At 42.9% G+C, this 18,636-nt stretch overlaps 1 protein-coding gene across 4 annotated transcripts in view; it reads left to right on the top strand.

Annotated features, from left to right (window-relative positions):
• Nucleotides 1–18,636, top strand: part of GRID2 (glutamate ionotropic receptor delta type subunit 2) — a 657,599-nt gene that overhangs the window by 551,662 nt on the left and 87,301 nt on the right. For all 4 annotated transcript variants that reach the window (XM_033160571.1, XM_033160569.1, XM_033160568.1 and 1 more), the window contains exon 13: nt 5,908–6,074. In XM_033160571.1, the coding sequence (XP_033016462.1) occupies nt 5,908–6,074 (167 nt within the window). The remainder of the gene's footprint in view (nt 1–5,907; nt 6,075–18,636) is intronic.

The following is an 18,636-nucleotide window of genomic DNA, read 5'->3' as shown; positions in this document are numbered from 1 at the left end:
TGGTGTTTGTATGGCGGGAGAGCATTTTTTCTCTCTCTCTCCTGCATTCACTCATGAGCCTGCCTGGCCTGCAGCTGTGAGCCAAGGTAAAAGAGTATGTCATTCTATATTTCTGCCTGCAAAATGTGTCTCTGTGATCTGCCTGTCTAATCTAACAGCATCCCTGAAGCACCACAGCTCTTCTTAACAGCAGTAAACGCTGTTGCAAAACACAAAGTGGTGGAATAGGAGGGGCTGTGTCTTTTTCTTCGTGGAACGGTTTAAAGCTATGAAAAACCTCTCTTTCATGTACTCGCAATGAATAAACAGAGTGGCCCTTAGCTCATCCGAGTGAATAGCTTGGAATCATGGAGGATAAGGCTATGAATGACTACTAGACACGGTGGTTATGCTGTGCCCCCACAGCAATGCTTCTGAATACCAGTTTGCTGAAAACTGCAGGAGGGGAGAGTGCTGTTGTGCTCGGGTCCTACTTTAGTGTTTCCCACATGCATCAGGTTAGCCACCGTGAGAATAGGATGCTGGACTAGGTGGACCATTGGCCTTATCCAGCAGGCTCTTCTTATGTTTTTAAGAAGGGGCAGAGCTCCGTCATAGATCACATGTTTTGCAAGCAGAGTAGTCCCAGGTTTAGTTCCAGTGTCAAAAGGTCTCAAGCAGCAAGCCTGGGAAACAGCCCTTTCGACTATCCTGCTGGTAAGAGTAGGCAATGCCGGGCTTCATGGGCTAATGAAATGACAGCACTGGGCTAGCTGGTCAGACTCAGTATGATGCAGCTCCGTGCATTCATATCCTTGGCAGGTTGACTATTAAAACCACGATTCCAAGCTATTTACTCTGATGAACTAAGCTGTATGAATGAGTATAAATGGAACAGTATCACACAGCACATAATAAACACTCTAAATAAGTGCTGGGAATTGGCTTGGGCTGTTGACCACCCAAGGGAGCAGTGGCAGAAGCTAGTGAAAAAAACCATAGGAATGTTATCAGCACTTCTAAAATAAACTCGTGCCATGTCTTAAATAAGCTTATATAGTCGGGTTTTGGAATTGATTTACTTGTTTGACTTATTTTTATTGTAATGGGCAGGTAAGCAAATGTATAAATAAATCGTCATGCATTTCATGCTCTCCAAATCTAGTACAAAGCCTTTGTTCTTGGAACAGCTCCGGCAGAAGTCTGGGATGGGGAATCTGTGGCTTCCAGATGGTGGTTACAGTCCCTGTCAGCATGGCCAATGGTCAGCAATGATGGGAAGTGTTCAACAACATCTCGAGAGCCGCAGGTTCCCTATCCCTGCTCTAAGTAGAATCAGCCTGGCTCTATGTGTGGCAGCTATGTTTCTTAAGTGAGGGGAGTCCTAGAACATGTCATTGACACCCACTCATGTGGACCTGCTGATGTATCACTAGTGATGTGCTTAGACATTTCCGTGGGATGCAAATAATGCAAAATAGATCCCATTATAATGGCAACTCCAGCTGAGTTGTCTGAGACAAACAACAACAACAGGGAGTCAATTAGTTTGGCTAGATAATCACTGTACTGTCTTCACTTATGTCCAGTGAACTGGAAAAGCAGAGATGGCCTTTATGAACTCATGCACTCACTGGTTGGGTTTGTGATACAGAATGGGAGATTTTCATCATATTCTCAGACTTTCCATTCCACCCCCCCCACCCCACCCCCGTTTTTGCAGCCTCTCCCTGGTGGTAGATGTGTTAATGCTAGCAAAGTGTGGTAGAGAGACAAAGGGTATGGTTTGTAGTGCTAATGCTTTCCATCCTGATTGACTACAAAGTCATGATTCCTGCTGAATGACAATATGCTTCCTTCATGCCGATCTCGCTTTGCTGCTCCTGTGTGCTCGGGAGGTAGCGTGTGCTCCACATTCCAATTTGCTGCCACCCTGAAATGCCATTATCTCCACATGAAATGGCAATATAATGATGTGGAAATGTAGAATTCAGGAATACAAATCTGCCATGAGCAGTGAGTGATATTAGAATGATTGAGTTCCATCTTTAGCAGGTTTCCTTTTCACATGCAGTTGCTGGGTCATACAATAACAGGGCTGACTAAAAGGGAACTTAAAGTTCATCTACTCCAGCCCATTTTACTGAGGCCTAGTTATAAAAATGCTATATATAGCAAGAATAATCTGGGTTTCATTCAGTTCACTTGGATGAGTCGATTTAACAAAACTTGATCACAGACTTGGAATTTAAACTCTTTGCTTGCCAATCTTCTATGTGTGGCTACTCAAGGTTGCCTTGCCCTTCCATGACATCAGAGCAACCAGGCCAATAGCAATATCTCAATGATGGGCAGGGAACCTGGGGCCCACCAGATGCAGCCCCAGCCAGCATGGCCAATGGTCAGAGATCCTTGGAGTTGTAGTTCATCAGCATAGAGGGGCTAGGGGAGTTAGGGGTATATTAATTTGCTAGATGTAGTCTGGGCAATGATTTTTACCAGTAGACAAGGATAGGTATAAAGAACATCTTCAGGCATTAGGTAGCAGCAGCCAGTGTTTCCAATAGAATGGTTTCCACCAACTGCAGGTCCAGCTGCCCCTTTCACCATAGTTTTAATCTTAACATTGTACATATACTGATTTTTATTTTTATTTTTAAAAATGGCCAGTATGGTTGAGTCCATAATACTACAAAGCATTTGCACCATGCTCTTGCTAAACATACTTGGAGCACTCACACTGTATCCCATTTAATTCTTCTCATAATCCTTTAAGATAGGCCAGCTCTGTTGTCTGGCCATTGCAAGTGGGGTTTGAGACTAAGAGGCAATAATTTGCATAAGGCCAAAAATGAGATGACATTGGAACCATGGGCTGCTAGCTCATGGCTCCTGTTCTGAATCTGAATTGCCATGCTAGAGATCAAAGTCAACAGTTGTGGGGGAACCAGGTGAGAAAAGAGGACAGAGGCTGCGTCTAAATCCTTTGTGCAGGACAGCAAAGTATCAGACTGCCTTCTTCCAAAATCCATAAACAGTTACGGGTATTGATTGATTGTATTTCTAGTCCACACTTTTCACTAAGGAGCCCAGGGTAGCATAGAACGTGGTCAAAAGGATAATCAACTAGCAGTCTCGTACCAAGCATTGCTTAGGAATTCTAAGCAACCAAAAAAGCAGTGCAATTTTGAAAGGTTCTGTATGCTGACTTTTGATTCCAAATGGTGTCCAGTTGTATCCAAACATAGCTGAAAACCTACTACTTGATCTCATAAACTGTAGTGCAAAATTTGGTTATGATAGCTTAAGAGGTGTCCGAAATCATAGTAAATGGACAAACCACTTTCCAAAATATAGGTATAGATTATTATATAAACCAATACAAACATTTTAAAACAAAATAATATCAGCTAAAAACAATTTCTAGTATTGAGGAGTACCAAGACATCAAACCCTCAACCACGCTGCTGCAAAGCCTTGGACAAACAAGTGCATCTTCAATTGATGTAAAAAATTCAGGTAGGTAGCCGTGTTGGCCTGACACAGTCGAAAAAATAATAATAAAAAACAAAAAATTGTCCAGTAGCACCTTATAGACCAACTACATTTGTTCTGGTATAAGCTTTTGTGTGCATGCACATTTCTTCAGATACACTGAAGCAGAACTCACCAGACCCTTATATATGCGTACGGTAAACAGTAGCTTCTTAGAGAAAGTGTGGCATAGTTTCTTTGCATATTCAGTGGGATAAGTGGATTGTAGAAGGTTCTTAATGTGCAGGACAACCACAGCATTATGGGGAGGGGATTCCACAGTCAGGGTGCCACCACAGAGAAGTACCTATTCCGCCTGACTGGGCCATGTTAGTGTCAGAGTTGAGCTTGTTATGAGTCTTTACAGCCTGAGGTTAGCAATGCCCAAAGCGCTTCAGATGCTTTCCTTATTTCTGCTTCTAAAATTCCTCTCAGAAACACTTCTTCAGCTCTAAATGGCCATGAAGAAAATACAGTTTCTCTCCAGGCTTGCTTTGTTTACTTAAGGAAAGATGTATTGCTCTTGCGGGTGGGGTGGAGAGTAACACATCCCAAACAAAAGTGTCTCCTGTGTGTTACATCTTAGAAATGAGGAACTGGTCTGAAGAGGCACTTCAGTAACTCCTGTATGTAAACAGATTTTGCAAATATCATCTATATCGTCAAGCATGATATAATGATACCATGTGATTTATTATTCTATTTAGTTTGTGTGTGAGTATCTTTTTTCCCTCCGTTCCCTTTTGGTTTGCCTGGCCCCAGACAGCCTGTTTTGTATTGTTTCTTTTATACTTAGCTGTTACATATTTATTCCATGTTGACTTTGTACATTTAATGAGCTTGTTTCCTTTGGAGACGGTGTAATTGGATGGAGGTATTGAGGAGAAAGTGTTGTGTGGGACTAGGGAGAGAAAGAAACACGACTTCTCCAGGCAGCCAGAGAACAGGCTGTGTGTAGAAAATCAAGCTGGTGCTCTCGATGCTTGACTGACTGATGGAATCACTTAATGGAAGAGCAGAACTTTTATGTATGCCGCTGGGGAATAGCAGGTACAGGGACAATATGGAGAGATGGTACAGAGTTGACAATCAGCTCCTTTCCCATTCTTCCATTGCTTTTCAATAGGAATTTTCATTTTTAATCTAAGGGCAGAACTACACTTTACAAAGGACACAGAGCCCCTACCAGAATTGGAAGTTCTGTGTGAGGTTGGCCTCTACCCCTGCATAGCTCAGATCCACTCGCAGTCAGTGCAGCCAATACAGAACTAGATGAACTAATGGTGTTACTTGGTATCAGACAGATTCTCACATCAGGTGTAGAGCATGATAAAACTTGTGCTTGGGTATCATTATGAGGCATGCTTTCCAGGCTTGTTAGTGAAAACCACAATTGGAGGCCCTAAACAGAAGGCATAATAAAGCATACCCTCCAACATGCCACAGAGGAAAATCAGGATGCACGGCTTTCAGGGCTCTTGCAGGAGCATAGCCCCCCCCCCACAACAGGCATCTTTGGGGGCCATGCTCTTGCAGGACCCAAACAGGACATCCCAGGATCCAACCAGAAGCCAAGATGGCTTCTTTAAATCGGGTATATCCTGCTCAAAGCAGGACAGCTGAGTGGTATGCTAAATGACTTGGGGCCCAAGTATTTAAAGAAACACTAGCTTTCCCAGATCCTTAAATCAGGGGTTGAGTCCCTTCTCATTGTCCCACCACTGGGGAAAATACATTGGGTGGTGAAGCTTTCTCAGTAGTGGTGTCCTGGTTGTGGAATTCCATCTCCCTGCACATATGTCTATTGCTGACATTTTTGGTGCAAAAAAAAACACACAAAAAAACTATTTGTTTGCCTCTTCATTTATGGGATGTTAGCTGCCATTGCAATTGGGAGCTGAAAAATTGTTGTTTTTTTACCATGTTGTCACCCACCTTGGAATGGACTGGCTAAATATATATATTTAAGAATAAATAAGTACTGGAAGCTACATCCAAGGACCTATGACAATAGTAGTGTTTCTTAATATTGCCCCAAACCATGGCTTGAAGGCACGAAGTACAGCAACCTTGTTGAAGCAGAAGCAGATTTAGATCTGGTCAGTGCCTGGATGGGAGACCTCTTCTGTGGAATCCCTACATGCATAATCTTGAGTTCCACCCTAGAAAAAAGGTGGGGTGTAAATTAGGCAAATAAATAAATATGCTTCTGTATTGCAGGGAGCTTCTGACAGGGGTATCTATTCATATTTTGTATACACTGAAAATGGTGCTGGAGAATATTTACCCTCACCCAGCCTGATCAGTTTTCAGAGGGTCTAATTTTTACCTCTTCTTGGAGCACTAGAAGTGAAATTTCAGCATCTGCTTTCCTTTTCCTTCTCCCCCAACCAGGTCAAATATGGAAATTATGCCTTTGTGTGGGATGCAGCAGTTTTGGAATATGTTGCTCTGAATGATCCAGATTGTTCCTTCTACACTATTGGAAACACTATTGCAGATCGAGGCTATGGAATCGCCCTTCAGCATGGGAGCCCTTACAGAGACGTATTCTCACAAAGGTAAATTGTGTGGGTGGATGGGTGGAATCTGTGATACACCCATCTTCTTCTTCTTACTGGGAGAAGAGGTTAGACATGAAATTGCATGTTGTCATGTGTGGCTTTATTTCAGGAGTTTCTGTAAAAAGTGAGGGGAGGGGAGACAGAAACAGTGCGATTACATTAGAACTGGGGAAGCATCACAGAGGTCAATAACGCTGAAGCTGGCTGATATTACACATCTGGGAAGCAGATCATGACAGCTGCATATAGTCATATTGAGAGACAGGGTTCCTTTTCCATTTTTTCCTATAATGAAATTATTTGTTTTAAGTCATTCTGGGCCAGACTTAGCAGTTGATGTCATCCAGTATGCTGTCTAATACAGCAAATGCTTTAGAGCTGATGTGGATCATGTTCTGTCCTACCAGTTGTTGTTGTTGTTTTTTAAAAAAAGTAATAACCTACCTGAGTGTTTGAAGAAAACAAAGAAGTAGCTCGGCTAAATAACATCCACTTTGGAATAACGTGGAGGGACCAACAAATTAAGTAAATGCTGGAGAGTGGGCCACACAAGACTCACTTGAAATTCCAGATATGACTTCCCTGGAGAAAGTAAAGGGTTTTTTGGGGGGGTGGCAGCAGCAGGGAGTCTTCTGATGATCTTCAACAACAACACAGTCATCTGCAAATGAAGATGCACATGAATATTGGCAACAGGACTTCCTTCTGTAGAGAGGTTGTATTTCACTTTGGGAACCCATTAGAGAAAGGGTAGAACCAAGGGGCATAAATGCAATACTGAACTCACTGTTCACTTCTAGTTTTATGGGTCTCTTCAGAGAGAAGACACTCACCATCTTCATTAACTTCTTGCATTTATAAATTTAGCAAGCCAGTTTTTGAATGCAGTTCTGCTCTTGTCCATTTTCACACCTTAGCACTAAGCTATAGAATAGATTTGTAGCTGTCATATCTACTTAGATGTTGCCTACTATTGAGACTTCTTATAATCTCATTGTAATAGCAGGCAAAGTAATGTGGATAAAGTAATAGTCCACCTGAAATATGCAATGCATTGTTTTAATAGAAATCTGATTATGTTCACTCTATGGTCAAGGAGGTGCCAGGTTTGAGCCTCCATCCCTCCTGGCAAGGTGTTACCTGCTGCACCCCCTTTTGGTGCGTTTGCCCTACCCCCCATCTGTGGCTCTCTGAACGTGGGCAACCAGGTGGCAGCTCATCCTGGAAAGCTGACCATTCTGTTAAGTTCCCACAATGGCTTGACACAACACTCCATTGGGTTCTCTAGAGCACAGTGGCAAATTTCTCATGGCAGGCAGCTTCCCAAACCCAGCTGCCATCAGAGAAAGTGGGCAGGCAGGAGTGCCAAAGCTGGCATCAGCACCAGTGGACCCTGGCATGATGAAGGTATCAGGTGGTGCCTGTGGTCAGGGTTCAGAATTGCCATGCCTGTGCTTTGGTATTAGGTTATATTTTTAGACCTTCTGCTATTTCTTAAGGTATGCATTCTCTGAAGAACTTCCAGGTGCATTTCAAAGGCTCTGAGAGGCCCCCTAACTTCACATTGTCCAAGTAAATCTCATTCAAATTTGTGGAGCTACAAATACTATGTTCTGACAGAATCATTGGTCCTATTTCCCCCAGTCATGTTTGGAAATACCTTTATATTTTAATATGGCTCTTTCCATATCCACACAAAACTGTTGCTAAATGTAAGCACAATGTGGAGGAATAAATGGGCTTTCCCAACCACTGAAGATCCAGCTTGAGTAAAGATCTGACTGAAGAGTTTTGCTATTACAGCCCTGCTTTCTCTTGTCCAATCTTGTTGGGTTTGGGGTTTACAACATCCAGCAGAATTATATATTTACTTTGCTGAGTTTTCTTTTGCACTGCCTTCATAATGGTTGTGCCTCATTATGTCAAAATGAATATGCCTCATTCTGGCTACAGCCTCTATTTGTATTCACTCTTCTGTGTGCATTCGTCAGAGCTTTGTGCAGCTCTGTCAGACAGCTAGGCAAGAAATAATCAGCACTTCTGCTGTAAGCATCATTCATAGGGTTTGATTTAAATTACGCCTTGCAGAAATGTTTGTGTGCTTGCTTATGAGTCTTTCTGAACAATGGTTATTTTGACTGTGAAGTTTTTAAAGTTTTCATTTAATCCACAGTGGCTCAGTTCACACATCCTGACAAAACATGGTTTGGTGGGATGTCTGAATTGACAAAGCACAGTTTAAGATTGGCTTGCAAACCAGAATCAGAAACTGTGATGTGGAAGTATAGAAGCAGCTCTATGCCATGATTATACATTCTGGAAACTCAAATCATGGTTTGGGTTACAATAAACATTAATATTATGCAAGCCATGGTTTGTCATTGTTTCTGAATTGAGCCATTCATAAAGATGAGCACTGGGTAATGAATGGGAAATAGAAAATTCAGACAACTGCAGACTTTGTGCATATAGAAAGGTCTAAGGGGTTGAATGTATTTTCAAAGAAGGTAGATTACTGACTGCCCTAACAGATTGGTACAATCTTCCTTCTGAATAAAACAAAAGAGATAAATTCAATATAGAATCATCATTGTCCAGGCTTTGATTATCCAGAATTCTTTATTATCTGAATTCATGTCTGCTTATACCCTGCTCTTAGACATGTGCCTTAGCATATCTTTTGCAAAGCCAGATAAACATTTTTGTAATGTCTTCCTCACTTCAGGCATCAGTACATCCCATACTAAGCAATCATTTGTCTTGGCATTAGCTGTACAGTAAGTCACTATGAGTCACATAGAATATGCCTGCCTATCTGCTGTGTTGAATAGTGTGGATGTCTCCGGGCCCATTCAGTTTAAATTAGGCTGTACTTTATTTGGTTTTGTTAACATTAATTTCTACAGAATTCATTAAAAGCCAGCAAAAGGCATATCTTGCTCTGTAGCTATGCCATATTTATTAAGTGCATCTGTTACAACGCCATCCAGAGTTTTTTTTTTTCCCTTTTGGAATTCTGGCTAGTTCACACACACACACACACGTGAGAAAGCCTTCTCACCACTGTCTTCATTGACGTACTTCCTTCCATTTCCCAATTTGTTCCCTGCTTTACCTGTGCTCTACAGGTATTTGCAAACATGCTCATGATCTGACATAATTTTAAGACTTATCACCTGTTACTAATATTCCCAGGTTGTCCTGTCCCAAGACTCTTGCATATGAAACAGCCAGGCCTCCTTACCAATCACAGTTCTAATGTTGTTCTGCTACAGAGAAAGTAAATGTGATGGGGGCAGGTAGTTGCAAGCAAAGTGACCCTCTTCAGGGGCTTTCTGTGTGACCTTCTAAGAAGTTCTAGCTAGTACAAGGACTCCATTACTATGAAACATTTGTGTAATTTTGCCAGGATGATTAACACATGCAGGGCACTAACCAGGTATGCCTTGGGCAGAAATCCCAGTCATACTGAAGGAAAACCCATTCCCGAAATCTTAGAGTCAAAAATCACCAATTTGGAGATCACCCAGCCTAACCTCCAATCACATAATGATATTTACGTATGATGATTCCTACAACAGAGATTGGGGGTCACTTTTCCGTCTGAGCAACCTTCAGGATGACATTACGGGGGGGCATGTTTAAAGGCCCCCTTCCTGTGTAGTGTAGTCTGGAAAGTAATCTGGAGGTTTCCAGTTTGCACCCAGAAGGAATTGTCTTCCAGTGACAAGTTCCACACCTGGATGCACAGATGTTGGGCAGATGCCTAGATTCCCAATTAAAAATGTTTCTGCACAGGGTCGCTGATAACTGGCACCCACATGTGCAAAACCGTATTTTTTTATTATTATTATTATTGGTGGGCAAAATACACACAGGAAGAGGCTCATTCCTTTCATGTTCATGGCTCATGTTCTTTGCTTTGTTCTTGTAGGCAAGAGTTGTGCTTTTTACATGGGTGAACTATTCAGAAAAAAGGATGGTATGTTTGTGTGTCTTTTGTTTACTTGGGAACTGCTTAAGTATGAAATATAATGTAGGAAGCTGCTTTTAATTTGGATATTTTGGATTTCCACCCAGTTAGGTTAGCCTAGTGGAATGCCTCATATCTGGATGAACAGATGTTTGCAAGATCTCTAGAGGTGAAAGAGACCAAGGAAGAGATATTTTTGAATTAATGAGAAAATAATTAGATGATCAGTACTGAAGACTGAGTCATAAGGGGAGAAGGGCCATGGATGCAGAGAGGGCCAATAGGAATGCTGCTGCTGAGAAACTAGAGAGCAGTTTTTAGCAAGCAGATGCATCAATGGAAAGTGTTCTTATGAGAGAGGTTTTTCAAAGCTCCCTTGGCACAGTTTTCCATGACTGCTCTCATGTGGGTTTTTCAAATCATCCTTCGTCTTTCTGATGGGAAAGTTGAGTTGCTGCATTCTAAGTACCAACGGAGATAAATTTGTGCAGGATGGAATTAACAAACGCTCACATGAATATTTCAAATTTCTTAATGTGATAGGGAACCCATTTGAAATCTGATGGCGTTTCATGCGTTCTCTCTCCCTCTCCACCCCTCCGCCAAGATAGGGAGAAGGAGAAGAAAGGCAGTGTTTATGGCATATCAGGATTTCATATAGGTAGTCAGCTTCACAGTGTTAAAACCTGTAGGTGGCAGTGACATGGGACTGCAGCATACACTGGAGCGACAAAGGGATGTTAACTGACTTATACCATGCAAAGAACAGCTTTGTTGACCAGCCCAAAGGCTGAAGTGTAGATGTCTGAGGGAGGTAATGGAGGTCAAAGCAGAGTGAGTTCTAGTTGGCTAAGGAAGGTTCTGAAGTATGTTGGTAGAGCATGAGGCTCTTAATCTCAGGGCTGACGTAGGTGAGGGAAGTGGATAGAACATACAATGGATTTAGGTGCAGGGTCTTCACTGCAAAGCAAAAGGGACAAAGAGTTGGAGAGGGGACAAATAAAAGAGAAAACCTGGGCGAGAAGAACACCTTTCAGTGCCTTTGGAATAATGAGTGTATACTGTTGACGTGAGGTAGGGCCTATGCACTGCAGACTGGTCCATTAGGGCAAATGGAGCACTGCTCCATCAACTTCAGTCTGCCTTCCTGCCACCTTAGCAGTCCACATGGTGGTACTGCCTACCAGCTTCTTCCTCTTCAGTTTCAGTGTTGCCTTTCTATATCTCAGGAGGGAATAGGATGGGGGGGAGAGCTAGAAATAGTTGTCTATGCCTGCCATTGGCTCTGTCATCGCCTACTGCTTATCCCCCTGCTTTTCATCCTGCCAGTCCCAGTGAGCGCCAGCCAACACGGGACCTATGGTAGGTAACAAATTGTAAAGCTTGGTGAAAAGAGAGCCCTGGAAGGGGCTTCTGAGATAGCATGGCTAAAGAAAGGAAGATAGAAAAGGCAGCAGGTCTGGAAGAAAATATGGTGAGAGTATTTCAGCAATGGAACCAATGGACAATGGAACCAATAACCTAGCAAGATTATAATCTTCCCCTTGCATTAGGTCTTCAGTCACCCAATCGGGATTGCCGTTCCTGGAGTTCCTGCATTGAGCAAGGGGTTTGACTAAATGACCTGCAAAGCTAGTGTTCTGTGGTGAAAGAAGGGAAAAGCAGAGGAACCTGAGTGAGGAAGTAAAGGCAGCAGCTGCTACTGTCTGACTGAGAAGGCCAAATTAGTAAGGACTATCTTAAGCATTGTAGGTTGGGTGGTTGGAGGGAAGGACCAGCTGCTTTACTAGGGACTGTGGAAAAAAAGGAGGTGAAACCAGATTTTGAGAAACACAGGCAAGCCTGGTAAGGATAGAAATGGTTAGTTATGTTATGTTTCTTGCATGTATCTCTTGGTCTGAGCCTTACAAGCTTTGGCCAATCTTGGCCCAAACTATGGTGGCTTTGATAGTCCAAGCGACACCTCTTTGTGCTAAAGCTTCACTTGGCTACTTGGAAAACAGCCTGCAAATAAATGTTTATGATTTTTCAAGTGTGTATCTGCATTTTGGGGGTTACGAAACAAGCACAATACAGTAATATGTATTGACAACGCAATGGAAACAATTCACAACTTCGGTTATCGGTTTTAAATCATTTTAACCAATATCATTTACTTTCTTACCACACTTTATGGAGAGTGAGTTTGCTCTCATGACATCAGTCCAGGATAAAGAGCTGATGGTCTCTCTTTTCCTATTAGGAGTCACAATGTTTTTGGTTTTCACATTACCTAAGCATCATTAGGCCTTGGTTAAATTGCATTAGAATAATGGAAAGAGATGTGAAACTGGGGATAATAATTAATAAAACAAATCATACAGGGGAAGTACTTTAACTGGATAACTTTTGAGGTGCATTTTGACGAACCGTTGGCACTTCTGTTTAAGAAACACCATTAGGCCTAGTACAAATTAGTCTAACTGACGGAGAAAATTAAATGTTTGATTGGGGAGAAGGGAAATGCCAGGAAGACTTTGTGACTCATTGGGAGCCTCTTAAAGAGATCAGAATAATTCACTGAGCAGGCATTTGCCATTAACTCTTTCCCAAAAGGATTTATTTGCATCTTCTGCCTTTCTGCACAGTTTAGTCAATTACACAGAAGCACACTCTAAGTGCCCAAAAGTTATCATTGTTTCACATTACATCAGGCAGCACCAGCAAAAAGCATCTAGCTGTTTGAGGCAGCCCAGTAAATGCCTCTCAGTGCTATGATATCCTCTATCTCCTCCCTTTTCCTTGAGTTTTCCCTGCCATTGCAGTGAAACAATACTGGTAACCCTATGATGCCCCACTCTGAGGAACAATCCTTTGTCCATAGAGCTCTTCCCCAGGCTGAGACGTTGAGCAAATTGGGACAAAATGGCTTCAGAGAGTCCCAATGGAGTGGCCCAAGAACCATATTAAAGTACTGGTTACCCATGTCATGGGCTGCATGGCACTGATGTGCATCGCCGAGTGATTATGGCCAGCAAACACTTCCGTGTGCACACACACTCACCACACAAATTGACCACAGATATACAGTAAATAGATAAGTAGATACAAAACACTTGTGGGAGGATAGGTGGCTAAGTGCTGGGCAGGAGGAGAAACTCCTACTCTGTGCTATTATGGTCAGTGAAAACTCTGGGACCTTTTTTATTGCTCTGTGTGTGCCTACCTGTCCCCTTCTGTTATGCATGTCTGACTACCTGCTGATCAAAAGGTCGGCGGTTTGAATCCCCGCGATGGGGTGAGCTTCCGTTGCTCTGTCCCAGCTCCTGCCCACCTAGCAGTTCGAAAGCACGTCAAAGTGCAAGTAAATAAATAGGTACCGCTCCGGCGGGAAGGTAAACGGCGTTTCCGTGTGCTGCTCTGGTTCGCCAGAAGCGGCTTTGTCATGCTGGCCACATGACCCGGAAGCTGTATGCCGGCTCCCTCGGCCAGTAACGCAAGATGAGCGCCACAATCCCAGAGTCGGACACGACTGGACCTAATGGTCAGGGGTCCCTTTACCTTTACCTTTAATTGAGGCAGCCTCTGACACGTAGGCACAACTTCAGCTTAATACGTTATAGTTTCTCTTCCATTCTGTTCTCTCACCCCAGGTCCCTGCCAAGTCACATTGCTTAGAATACATTAGAATCCCTTTTCTTTTAAATAATTATAGTGGCATAAAATAAGTTGATTGTATGGGCGAGTTCTAAGCAAATGTCCCACAGTTCAGTGGGGATCAGCATGCGATGAATATTAAGGTCACTGTTCAGTCCTAAGCCTTAAAAATCAGCAGTGCACTGTGTGAAGTATCAAAAAAATTGGCAGGTTTAATCAGGGCTACATCATGCAAAGGCCTATATTTCCTATAGAGCTGTAGCAATTGTTCATTTCTGTTCATGTCCCATCTACTGTGAGGTCAAGGATAAGGTGACGGAAAAGAATTCTGATCTCATTCACTTCCCTCCACTCTCTATTAACAGGCCAAGGATCTTCTGTTCTGCTTTCTGATCTACACCATAGATGGTCTTAAAGACAGAGAAGAGAAATAAGATAAATTTCATAGATTTCAGAGGTTACTGGCCTTGTAACTGCAAAATAATTGGGAGCTTCCAGTTCTCAGAAGTGTCTGATGTCCAAGTTACTTTAGTTTTGGATATAAATAGAGGGGGGGGGGAGAGAGAGGGAATGAGACATTCTTCAGATTACCTTTAATTTTATAGTAAAACAAGCAAGTAAAAGCGTGAGTGGATGCAAAACAATTTAATGGTTTTTTCCTGCCATCGTGAGATCCTGTTACCTTCAGCTCAACCAGAAATTAATCAACAGGGCTCACATAGAATCAAAGAATTGTAGAGTTGGAAGGGACCCTGAGGATCATCTAGTCCTGCAAAGCAGGAATATGCAGCTTTCCCATACAGGGATCGAACCTGCAACCTTGGCATTATCAGCACCATGCTCTAACAGGGCTACTATCGCTGTTGTCTAAGACAGGGGTACAGCTCCTCCTATATAAAAACCTCCTAAAGGCTATCTTTCATTGTTTGTATTTCACTGCCGATCTTTTAAGGACACATTCGTAGTCATTTATTCATTCACCCCAACCATTGATTGACAACCTTTCCCCACCCTTTAGTCTTGAATGAGGTGGTGGTTCTGTGTTTGTGAAGTGCCCTCCCTGGTAAGGTGCATCTGTCTCCCCTATTATTAGCTTTCAGGAGGAACTTAAAAACATTACTATTTGCCCAGTATTATTGAATAGGCTGACGGGGGAGTGGGCTTGCCCAGAGCTACCTGTTGAGTTCAGGGCAGAGGCAAGATTAGTGTTGTGCTGGGGGGGGGGGAGAGATCTGCATTCTTTCAACCATTCTCTGGCAATTAATGAGAAAATGAAAGATGCAGTTAAAAATGATCAAAGGGGGAAAATAATTTCAGGGGGATTCAAATAAATGAAGGGTATAGGATTTTTGTTGCACTTACCTTAGTTTAAAGCCTAACAAGGGATGTTTGAGAGAGTCTTTTATTTTATTGTACAAATCATCTCTCGGTGGTTTGCAATCTGCAAGGTTTCTTTGACCCCATGATGTCCGCATCTGGGTGTTGCTGTTGTTCACCACCATCATCAAGTAATTTTAGAATTACCTGGAAAGAGGAACAAAAAAGAAAAAAGAAACAGAAGCGTTTTTCCTAAGGGGATTAAAGATTTTGAGAAATCAGGAGGACAGGATTCAGCACAGGCACGATTCAAACTAGGGACTTCTTGATTCATAGCTCAGGCTGCAGTCTGTACACACACTGAGCAGAGGATAAGCTCCACTTAACACAGTGCATTAGTTAACATGTATGGGATTCTGCTATCAGTATCTTTACAGTACGCTACACCAGCTCACTCCAGAAAGCTGCAGCCCTATACATCATCTTGCTCCTATCCTTGTGAGTTAATCTTGCTAAGCTCAGTGGGACTTACTTCTGAGCTCTGTTTACTGCCTTCTGTATAAGCCAGGCATGGAATCTGTGGCCCTCCAAACTCCAACTCCCATCAGCCTCAGCCAGCATGGCCAATGGTCAGAGCTGTTGAGAGTTGCAGTCCAACATTTCTCCCACCCCTGGCACAAGTATTGTCCAACAAGGATGCTAAATTTTCAGACGCTTCAGGTGCTAAATTTATCATGCTTCTCTGAAATGTGTCATATCAACATTTTATTTAACTTTCCACCTGAAATAAACCCATAGATCCCAGTATGGCAACACTCCATTGCAGACATATTGATGACTGGATACTGAGAGTGTTTTTTTGTGTGTTTTTCTTGTGTACTACCCTCTCCAGTTTTTTATTCTCTTTGTATATGAGTCACAAGAACTGATCAAGAATTACTGTGAATCACTGAAACACAAAAGCTTCGAATAACGGGGAGGTGGAAGCTATTTCTGAAGTGGTTGCCTTTCTTTCTTTGGTACTACAGAAAATGTGGCTGTTTAAGGAGAAATCTTCTTTTTTAAAAAATAATAATACAGCCAGCATAGTCCATTTGCAGTGATATTGGAGGGACTGAAACACTATCTGACCTTTCCAAGGGAATAAGTGTGATGGTGTAATTGGACTCTTCATTCCTAACTGTTGTGACCAAAGACAAGAAAGAGAGGGTGAGAGTAAGCTCTTCAATTTGCTGGGGCTTTGTGATATCTTGTTAATAGAAATTTGTGGCCCTCAGAAGTCTAGTGCTTATGCACAGCAAATCATAAACAATTGAACAAAGGAGAAAACAAGCAGAGGTAATCTCTGCAGAGTTCTCCGGTCACTTCTTGCAGACACAAAACATTGGGGGGAAATAAGTGCTACAGAACGAGAAATTTAGTCTTTGTCACTTCCAGTAAACTTGGGGAAGAAATGCCAGAAATTAGATGTTATTCCCAGAACTACAGACAGGTCAAATCGATAGACTGCTAACAGCAGCTTAGCTATGCCGGAGGGTTGAAAAGGAACACAAGGATGTCAAGTCCAATCTCCTGCCCAGATGGAAAGGCATCTCTTCACCATGCAATGCCCCACTGCGCCTCCCCAGCCCAGCCAGAAATCAGCTTCCACAGACTGTCACATGTACAGAGTAACTGCTTGCCAAGCCAATAGCAATTAGCAACAGATTACTCAGGCAAGCCAAGGCAAATACTATGCATGACAAAATGCATACCTGTTTGCAGCTTCATGTGGCATTTCAATGGAGACATGGTTGCAGGGGCAGCCAGCTGCTGCTTGTTGTTGAGATGAATAGCAAAGATCTAGCGTGGCTAAAAAGACACAAGAAGCCGAGTCAGGCCATTGGTTCATCTAGCTCAGTATTGGCACTGAGTGGCAGCAAGTATACAAGGTTTCAGATAGCAGTCTTTCCCAGCCTTTCCTGGAGATTTCAGGGATTGAGCCTGGGTTGTTGTTTTTTACCAGTCAGAGTATTTGCTACACTAGTGAGCTTGCCAAGGTCAGCACAATGATTTGTTTATTTTTCCTACTGAGGTGAAGGGTCTCCTTTTCCTCACCCACAATTCCACATGCAAAAGCTAATCAGACTGGTAATTGAATCTTACTTAAACAGTGATAAGAGCCTTATGCGCAGTCAAACAATTGGTCCAGCCTGCTTAGTACAGTTTACACAGACTTGACAACAGCACTCCAAGGTTTTGGGCTAGGAATGTGCCAAGAAATGCCAGGGATTGAACCTGGGACCATCTGCCTAGAAGGCAGATGTTCTCCCCTAAGCCACGACTCTTTCCAGTGGTGATAGCATGGTGCCCTTCACTACATCTGGGGGATGCAGGTTAGTGTAGGAGCACAAAAATCCATAGCTGTGTCTCCAGAAGAGGGGAATGATAGGGGGGGGGCTATCATTGCACAACCCTAGCATCTGCCACCTAAGGCATGCTCTTTGCTCTGCCTAATGGTAGGGCTGGCCTTGAAGTGTTTCCTCTATGATTCCAAGTTAGTAAAGGTAAAGGGACCCCTGACCATTAGGTCCAGTCGTGTCCAACTCTGGGGTTGCGGCGCTCATCTCGCATTACTGGCCAAGGGAGCCGGCGTACAGCTTCTGGGTCATGTGGCCAGCATGACAAAGCCACTTCTGATGAACCAGAGCAGCGCACAGATATGCCGTTTACCTTCCCGCCAGAGCGGTACCCATTTATCTACTTGCACTTTGATGTGCTTTCGAATTGCTAGGTGGGCAGGAACTGGGACCGAGCAACGGGAGCTCAACCCATCGCAGGGATTTGAAACACCGATCTTCTGATCAGCAAGCCCTAGGCTCTGTGGTTTAACCCACAGCGCCACCCGCGTTCCAAGTTACCCTGCGCCAAATGCCATGCGCCCAGTACTAGGCATGTTTGGCTGCTGGTGATCGTTATTTGGAAGTAAATGTCACCAGAAACATGGGGGGAGGGAATATAAAAGAGTATTTGGGATGATTAGGAATGAGATTGAAAATAAAACTGCCACTCTAATAATGCCATTATAGAAATCTATGGTGTGACCACAGTTGGAATACTGTGTACAGTTTTGTTCACCTTACCTTAGAATGGATATTATATAGCCGGAAAAGTTTCAGAAAAGGGCAGCCAAAATGATCAAGGCACTGGAACAGCTCCATTATGAGGAAAGGTTACAACATTTAGGGCTTTTTAGTTCAGGAAAATGAGTAGTTGGAACAATGATGGAGGTATATAAGGTCATGCATGGTGTGAAGAAAGGAGAGAAAGAGAAGATTGCTCTCCCTCTCATTTTACTAGAACAATGAAGTCAAATGTTGGAAAATTCAGGATAGACAAAAGGAAGTACTTCGTCAAATGGCACATCATTTAACTATGGTATCTGCTTCCGTGGGATGAAGTGATGGCCACCAACTTGGATGAGCTTAACAGGGAGTGAGACAAATTTATGGAGGATAAGCAGTCAACAGCTACTGATCATGATGGCTGTGCAGTACCTCCAGCTTTGGTGTGCCTTTGAATACCAGAAACAGTGCTGCAGTTGCTCTCAGGTCCTGCTTCCAGGCTACCCATAGACATCTGGTTGGCCAGTGT

The sequence above is a fragment of the Lacerta agilis genome, chromosome 9 (genome assembly GCF_009819535.1).
Source record: "Lacerta agilis isolate rLacAgi1 chromosome 9, rLacAgi1.pri, whole genome shotgun sequence".
In the NCBI taxonomy this organism is placed as follows: Eukaryota; Metazoa; Chordata; class Lepidosauria; order Squamata; family Lacertidae; genus Lacerta; species Lacerta agilis.
The sequence above is the reverse complement of the archived record's forward strand: the minus strand, read 5'-3'. Positions and strand labels throughout refer to the sequence as shown.